We start from the raw sequence: 9188 nt of genomic DNA on the forward strand, positions 1-9188 counted from the left end.
GGGCACACAACTTTGCCAAGAGTTTATTACCTGCATGAAATAAGGGATTATATCCTTTACTCTTTCTTACCCTGCTCTCTTAGGACTCCTCTCAGAAGTAAGGAGTTCTAAAATTGTCCCATGGTGAGGTTCAGGAGGATGAGGGGTATGTATTTCTCTTCTGAAGCGGGAGTAAGGTGATTGTAAAAGTGAGAGTGGCTGAGGAGAGAACCTGTAGATCACAGACACGTTCTAGGAAAGGTCAGTTTTAGGAAAGAGTATATATAGAAGGTAAGGATCTGAACATTTATTTCCTTTGAATCAACGATGACCAAATACCTCCTGGACAGCCGTTAGGTACCACAAAGCTACGTGTACCCCAGTTTTAAAAGCACTGCTTTTAGACAAAAGAGCACTTTCAAACTAGATCAGCCTGTGACTGAGGCCAGTTAGCTGGGCTTCACTCAGTATCTGTCCTCACCAGTGTCGGCAGGAACTGCCTTTTCTAGAGACTTGTCAAGTAGGAGGGTCAGAATCATGGAACTCAGCCTTTCTTTCTATTCAGTATCTGTATGTCATTAAGTCTGAAGTTGTCATTAGGAAAAAAAACAACTCTCCAAGCAAGCAAAGAAGGGCACTGTTGTGCTCCAGAAATTTAAGGACATTTTGGGACAGGAGCTCACTTGCTCTGGAGCATAACATTTCAGATGCCAGAAGAGCAACATTGAAGGAAAGTTAGGAGGAGGCAAGTGTAGATTCTGGAAAAGAAGGAAATCAGGTTGAAGAAGGGAGCCAACATTTTTAGGCATTTATATTGCATAAAATACATAAAACTTTCATTATAACGTTGTAAGATATACAGTGTTACTGTGAGGAAACTGAGACTCAGAGAGGTTGAGCTACTCACCTAAGGTCCCACAGCTCATTAGTGCCAGAGCAGGGATTTGAACCTAGTTTACTTTGGTGACTTCAAAGCCATTATATAATGCTGCTTCTGTCATGGTAAATACCCACTAGAGAATTGGCTGTCTATCTGATACCCTTAGTTTATTCTCAAAACAGCAGTAACAAAACAGACACTTTTAAAATTTCAATACCTTATAATTATAACTCCAATTATAAATCTGAGCGTGAATGGTTGATGTTTCAGAGGATGGTAAGTGGCTGAGTTAGAAGGCTGTGTTTCTTCTCTTAGAGAAAGTAAAGACTCCTATTGACTAGTTAAGATAAAATCTTATTTACACAGACCAGCTTATATACAGAGTCAAGAAAGAGCATTCAGGAGATGCTATCTCACACTAATTAGACTGTGTGACCTCCAGGAGAGACCACACACAAGGTGAACAAAGCTCTATGTTACAGATTCAGTTACTCGTTTTTCTTCTTCATTGTGAAAAACAGGTTATTAATTATGAAAATGAATGTTTTATTTGAAGCTGCTATTCTGGACAGAAATAATTTTCCATCTCCCCTTCTCCCCCATCCCTCACCTACTAGGCTGTAAAGTCCAGGAGGACAGCTTGTGTGATTTCATCTTACTCATTGTTGTGCTTACTTTCATGCCTGACAGAGTAGATGGTCAGATTAACCAGTGATATGCCAGGATCCCAAGGTCTCATGCTTTTAAACTATGAGGGGAGCTATATTGTTCAGCCCAAGAACAGATCTCTTTTAGGGTAATGAGAAAAGATTTCATCAGGCAGGGCTTCTGATCTCTTCCCCAAGTCAACTCTACAAGTCTTATAGTAAGGGACCTGGCAACTCAAAAAGAATTTAGTTTATCTATAATTTCATTATACTCAATTTTGAGGGGTTGTTAACCTCTTTGTGAATATGATGAAAATTATGGCCTCTCTCAGACGAAGGCAGCACAGACAGAACTTTTGTATACAGTTTCAGTAGGTCCATGAACCCTTTAACTGTTCACGTCAAGTTAAGAATGCTAAAGAGTGAACCGCAGTTTAAGGAGAGGGCACATGCCTATGCTAGACCTCTCATATTTGAGGGAAAATTGACAAAGAACACTGAGCTTGCTTTGGATGTAATACCAAAGGGGAGACTGTGGCGCCAGTTCCAGCTGTGCCTTGATTCTGGTGAGACACTTTCATGAAAGACTCTTTGTTCCCTTTGGGACAGATGCCACCAAACAGTGTTCCTTAATGAAGGTCCACTGTCCAGCCCTTCCTAATACTCACCCTTCATCCCATGATTAGACAATAGGCAGGAAAATGGAATGGAAAAGGGCAGAGTTTGGAGAGTGAAGGTTTCTGAGTTGGTTCTTTTGGCTCTTAGAGTACACTTACCTAAATTTCAGGCTCTGTGTTTCGAAATGTTTCCACCCTTAGCAGAATTAGTCCATGTTTGTTTCCTAGAATATTTGCCCTTAAAGTCTTTCCCAAATGGATGTGAAAAGGCAGAGACTTTACATACACAGATAATCCCTCATGAGATAAAAAGTTTCTAGGTCATAGCTGGGAGCTACTTTCCTCTTCCCTAGCTCCTGTCTCTACCAGAGGAGGGAGAGCGTCCCTCCCTCCCTTCCACACACCCCAGCTTTGTCCACACTAAACTGATCCTTAAGTTTTAAGGAAACAGAGCTCACTATGTGACTGAGGATTTTACATCTCTCAGAGCTTCACTTTTTCCATCTACCAAATGGGGATAATAGAAATCGTAATAGTCTCCACGTGCTAGGCTTTCTGTGAGGAGTATTAGAAGGAGTGGATGGGGCGCGCTCAGCCCAGTGCCCCGGCACAGGGTAAGCACGCAGGCAAGTTGGGTCTTCTTATTGTTCCAAGGACAGTAGCCTCTAGAAGTGGTAGAGAAGGAGAAACCTGGCAAGTTTGCTACTTTTGTCCTTCTGGATGTCCTTCTGAGTCTGTCTGGCCCTACCTTTTTCTTGCCCTAGTTCCTATATTGACAATGTTCTCTCTTAGAACCAAGCTAGGGAGGCTCTAATCCTAAGCAGCTGAGGTTGGAGCCATGACTCTGGGACTCACAGCTCATTTTTTTCACCACTGAAGTATCACTGACGTCTAGGATACCCTGGTCAGGGCAGTAACGACTGACTATTCCTTTTAAATCCTTCCCCCTTTGTTTTTATTCCTCACTCCTTTTTTTAAAACAACTATTTACTGAACACTTCTGTATATTCCCAGCACCATATTAGTGCTAGATAAACAGTAGTTAATAAAATAGACAGGATTGCTACTCTTTTATGCTCTGGTGGGGCGTGGAAGGGAGAGTAAATAGCAAACTAATGATTCACTGGGTATGATAAGGACTATGAGAGAAATAGATGGAGACAGAGAACAAGCAGGGATCAGACTTAGAGTGCCTTCTCCGAAGAGGTGACGTGAACCCAGCGGCAGTCCCTGTGGCGTGAATTGAAACCTTGGTTTTATTCCTAGTGAGAAGTGCCATTGGGTATGCAGAATGATAGCTTCTTTTTGTTTTTCTCTTCTAACAATAGGTGACTTTAAGGTTTAGTGGAAGTCAAACTTTTTATTTTTACCAGCAATTTATTTTTTCAAGCTAAAAAACATCATGACCCTCACCTGCTCCTTTAAATAGCTATTCACATACTGTGCATTTTATATACATTATCCTATTTATTCCTCCAATAACCCAAGAAAGTAGGTTTTATTATCATCATTATCTCTGCAGTCAGAGAAATCAGAATGTAGAGAGGTTAAGTAACTTGCCTCTGGCCACAGTGCCCAGCAGTGGAAGGGTCAGGGCTGGAATCCAGGTAAGTCTGGCAACAGAGCCTGTGCCTTCAGTCAGGAGACTAGGCAGCCTCCCTTCTCGTGATGTCTCAACTTACCTGGTTCTCCTTTCCTTTGTAGTGGTGCCAGTGAAGAAGAGGACACATGAAGGCCTGCCATCCCCAGTGGAAAATCATCCCTTCCCCGTGTATGTATGTGACAGCGTGTATGTAACGGCTTCTGATTCCTGATTCCTGTGAAAGCTGCCCAGCAACAAACGTACTCCACCAGATACGTCCCCAGATCCACAGCAGGCACTGTCTCTCCAAGGGAAGACCAGTTTTAACTGTTACTGACTGTGCTTCTCATTCTCTTGTCGTGGTAGGTCAAGGAAAAGTGCCCCTTTGATCAACCAGGATCAATTAAAGGGTCTTTCAGGTAATCCCTCAATGGCTGCTTTGAACTTACTCAGGAAAGGCAGCCCCTGTAATATGGTGTACCCAAACAGTATCACTTCATTAGGAAGGATCTGGAATAATCTTGAAGGGCGGTCAGAATTTATTTCTCTATCTGCTAGTAAACCCCACTTTATTCATATTGAAGCATGAAATAAATGAGGGCAAAGTAGGACCAAATCAGCCCATGTAGGTAGTCTCTAAAAGTCCAATTACACATCTGTGAAAATGTGGTTTCATGAATTAAGATGGATGGCTTGAAAACAGAGAAAGAGTTAAAAGTTAGAAATATATAGAGGTATTTTTAGTACATGAGGTTATCCAGGACTTCAGATTCATAATTCAGTGCTGTGGAAATGAAAAAAAAAAAATTGAAGAGGTAGAAAGGAAATGACTGTTTAAAAAAGCCGGGGAGTTGGGGGGTGTTGGGGAACCAAAGAGAACTGATTAAAAGTTGAAATCAGTATTTCTGAACTCAAATTGCCTGAATTTCCAAAGTAATCACTAAAGGATCTGATGGAACCTGACTTAATTTGTGTTGATTCCTAGGCTTTATGGGTCTTGTCACAACATGAAAGGCTAGAATGTGTATTACCCAATGGGAGATTTCAGTGTAGGTTTTTGCTCCCACTCCTCTAGCTTAGCCTAACTTGGCTGAAATGCCTTGGGGGAATTCTTGGCCCTCTGTGGTGTGCCAACCAAGCTCCGCCTCCCAGCAGGTACATCTTCCTTTTACTCCAGCCAGGACCCCCTTCCCCTAGCACCCCTCCCCACAGACCTCCAGGTCATCTCCCACACCCTAGCTCTTGCCTCTTAAGTAGCATGAGCAGAGACACACCGTGGTTGGACTCTGGCCTTTCTGCCCTCCCAAATCATACTTCCTTACAACCACATTTTTTACTCTCAAGCAAGCTGTGATGTACCAGGGAACACAAAACTGCAAGCCAAAAAACATGCATCCCCTGAAACATCAGTTCTACTCAACAAATGGTTTGGAGTCAGAGAATGACGTTATTTTTGGATAAAATGAGCAGTTACATTATGAAATAGAATGTTCATACACATAAACAGTGAAGATAAAATGGGAGATTTCACAGAGAATTTTTATTTGCAATTAGAGTATGTGTTCCCTTTCCCCTGCCTTTAGTGGTATTTTGGTGTTCACTTCTGAGAAGTACAATTGGAAATATATCCAAGCAGCCTTGGGGTTTCTGCTGACTCAGGGCCTAGACTTCAGTGCCTCTGAGGCAGAACCAAGGGAGTCTGCACTGGGGGAATCCCTCTCTGCCTGCCCGCCCGCCCGCCCGCCCGCCTGTGACTGTGTACCTATCACAAAGCTTTAGGGCCAGCTGATGTGTGTGTGCAGGATGGTTTTGAGGCAAAAACAATACTTAACTGAATGAATCCTATTTATATCATTGTTCAATCTTGTGCATGCTATGAAATGATTATTTCTTTGAGGCATGTATGCTTCTGGGTTAGGATTACACTAGCTCACTAACATGTCAGGATGTTGGGACTGAGGGAAGTGTGGGCTGATTTTTTTTTTAAGTACTTTTCTCTCAAACTGGTGGCCAACAAATGGCTAAGACATTTCTGGTGCTTCACCTTTGTGCTTGCAAAGATGGGAGAATTTGGCATACTGCTAATTACAACCCCAAGCCACATCCAATGAAACTACTCTTAAAGGACCACTGGCCACTCTTAAAAGAGCTTAAAAATCAGAAGATTAATAAGACTTTAGGATTTAGAAGCTTGTGTTGTCTTTCCCCAATAATTATTGTGTAATCTCCAAGTAGTAGCCTTATCTTAGCAGTGGATAGATCATTGGCTCCTCTGTACCTGATCATATGTTATTACTTTAAATCAGTATTTGGGAAACCCACGCATTTATGCAATGGATATGAACGGAAATATAAAAATACGTGCTAGCCTGTCTCAATGAATTATCGTATATGTAATCCTCAAGGAAAGCACTTTTGCTTTTACTTAGAAAGGATTCCAGATTTGCTTTATGGGCTCCTGCTGTCTTCAGCACCTGATAAAACTTTAACCAGGGAAGCATTAAACACAGTGCAGCAGCTTCTGCCCAGGCTCCTGAGTTCCTGCTGGCAGCATTTGTCAGTATAAGAACTAGGATGCTGCCTGCAGTGGCACCAGCTTCTCCTAAAGTTGGAGCATGTTGCTCAGCCTTACGCCCCAGTGTGACGAGGCTTCCCTCCTGCCAGGGCTGTGAGAGTTAGAGTGCTCAAAATTGTGTCCTGACTAGCTGAAGACTGGGTTTGTAGAAATCCCTAGAGAGAAGTCATCTAGGGAGGCAGGTAAAGAATGTCTTCTGAATGAATTGGATCCTCACAGCAATCCCTGGCTGCTTCCCAAAGATTGGGTATCTGGAGGCCAAGAGGGGGTTTGTCCTTTGATTTGATGTCATTAAATCCAGGGCACATCCAAGAAATGCTTAGAGTCTTTGCTCTGACAGCCCAAAAAGGGAAATGACTTATATTGAGGACCAACTGTGAGCCAGACCCTGTACTCAGGCCCCATTTCTCAGATGATAGTACAGATTTGGAGGGCAAGAGTCACTTGCCTTGAGTTACGCAGCTAGGAGATACTGGAGCCAGATTTTGTACCCAGCTCTTCCTAACTCTGTGTTTGCCTAAAACACGGGGAGGAAAAAGGCTGCAGTTTGCCCCACTGCAGTCTGACCATCTCACTTTATGGATTCTTTTTCAAAATTACATTTCATGGCTTGTAGTTCAGGCTCTGAAATGGCGTTGGGGTAGCCTTCTTCTTCCACTTTAGCAGACACATTAGGTACACATTGCTAACTTGAGCCTGCCCCCAAGAGTTGGGGTGAGGGGGGCCTTTCCTTTTTGGTGTCATCCCCCATAAATAAAGTGTTTCTAGGCTTCCAGGTATAGAACTTCTCAGAAATATGGAAAGCAAAGGGTGTTCTGCTAACTTGAACTGAAAATGTCTGCTGCTACACTGCTGCAGAAAGGAAGTCTTCATATTTTAGTAAACCTAGCCAGTCTGTGCCCAGTGAGGATGTGGTCATTCAAAGTCCAGTGACTCTAGCCTTTCCTACTAATACCTGATGTGTGTTTGTACACACACACAGAGATGATATGTGTGTATGTGTATATACACACATACATACACACATGTAATTTAACAACTAAGGGAAATTCAAAGCAGCCCCCTCATTATCTCGCATACAACTGCAGAGGTTTCTGCCAGCCCTGATTACAAGTGTCACCAGATAATTGGAGCTTAGGAGCTTGCTTACAAGATGCTTACAAGAAGAGCAACTCCTTGGCAAAGGTTGTCAGCTCCTAAAGCACTGAGCCAAAGTGACAGCCCTGAAGGAAATTGCACTCCAGACCTACTCCAAGATGTCTAATGATATGGGAAATTTGGATACCTGACCATTTTGGTGATCTGAGAGTCTGATCACTCCAGTCAGGCCTGTGGGCACAGCTGCAGAATTCACAACTGGTAGGATGGCAGGGCAGGGCTCTGGAAATCCTCTCCTCCACCTAGAAAATACTCTCTTGCCGATACCTGAAATTTCACGCTCATGTAATATCTATCTGTTCAGTGCATGCTTTTCCATAAGAAAATCAGTTGCATGTTTACTGTATGCCTAGCACACCTGGAATTTTCTGTTTAAAAAACAAATCTATCTCATTATGGATGGACTCAGCCCAGCTCTGAGAGAAAAGAAGGCCTATAGGGGAGGCTTCAGATCTCATTAATATTACCTTACTAGGCGGTGTTTCTGAACCCGAACTCCAGCCTGTTCTACGAGCCATAAGGCCCATGCAGCCCTGCCCTCTGGGGGCCTGCCTAATAAAACAGTAGCATTTGGAATTTAAGAACACACCAGAAACAGCAGGACAAGTGTCAGAGCAGGAAAATAAAAATAAATTAAGACCCCTGTGGGTATAATGGTGCAAAGAATGCCACAGAGCCCATGCTGGGCTTGATATGACCTTGAGGGGACAGTAGATTTATCCTCAGTGGGAGTTAAACCTGCCCAGTCTTTCTGTAGTGACAGGCCACTGCGTGGGTGGGAGAGCCAGCAAGCCCGCTGTCCTCTGCCTGCTGTCCTGTGCAGTCACATTCCCTCCTCAGTCATCGTCCCCTTTCACCCTTTACATTAAACAAGGGAACACTAAATCTTTCAAGGGAATTACACGTTTGAGTTAATGTTTCAGTATATCATTTTCATACTGTAAATTATTTTGTAAAAGAGATTTACCGCTATCCCAGAATGTTTGGACTCAGCGCCCCTGTGCATTTGGAAATCAATAAACTATTACTGGAAATACCATTTGTCTCTCAGAGTTGTGCACAAAGGACCCTGCTAGGTGTAAATATTTATGACGATCTGCCTTCTTAACTGTGATAATGCTGGAGATGATGGTGTTTTGGGTATGAGAGTTGGGAGACTTACTCGCTCCTGACTTCTCCAGAGTGGCTTTAGGAGATCTCTGGGAAGTGACAAAAGAACAGACTTAAATTCATTGTTATTTAGAGAGGTGTTTTCTCCTCACAGTGAAATGACTCATGCATAGGTTAAATTTTCTGAGCAAAGTAGGTTATAAACTAAAGAATTCTGGGTCATGAATGATGTTTTCAAATAACATTAAAGCTTGGTAATTTAAATTAGCCAGGGGGAGGTCAGATTTTAATTTTTACTGTATTTTCTAGGAAAAAAAAAAGTCTTCATACAGCAAATTACAGTTAGGCCAGCAAAATCATCTTTGTGGAACCTTAGAAGTACATATTTGATATAAATGATGACAAGATAGAATTAAGCTATAAATGAAGCAGTTCTAATCTAGTTTGTAATATTAGGAGCAGAGGATGCATTAAAACCAAGAGGCAAAATGAGAAGACTCAAGATAGTAGATACTGTGTGCATTAGAAAGTACAAGTCCTACCTAAAGGCATTAAAATTCAGTCTTTAAAAATCCATCCTTAGAACCCACCAGCAAGTGTGTCTGGAGGAGCTGCGGTTTATGAACCCTGCTCTGAAACA

At 42.5% G+C, this 9188-nt stretch overlaps 1 protein-coding gene across 2 annotated transcripts in view; it reads left to right on the forward strand.

Annotated features, from left to right (window-relative positions):
• Positions 1–8474, forward strand: part of TRIM44 (tripartite motif containing 44) — an 89170-nt gene extending 80696 nt beyond the window's left edge. For both annotated transcript variants that reach the window (XR_004323152.1, XM_006195037.3), the window contains one exon: positions 3828–8474. Coding sequence is in view for 1 of the 2 variants with exons in the window: in XM_006195037.3 (XP_006195099.3) it covers positions 3828–3855 (28 nt within the window). In the remaining variant the exon portion in view is untranslated. The remainder of the gene's footprint in view (positions 1–3827) is intronic.
• Positions 8475–9188: the final 714 nt, after the last annotated feature.

This window comes from Camelus ferus, chromosome 10 (assembly GCF_009834535.1).
Source record: "Camelus ferus isolate YT-003-E chromosome 10, BCGSAC_Cfer_1.0, whole genome shotgun sequence".
NCBI lineage: Eukaryota > Metazoa > Chordata > Mammalia > Artiodactyla > Camelidae > Camelus > Camelus ferus.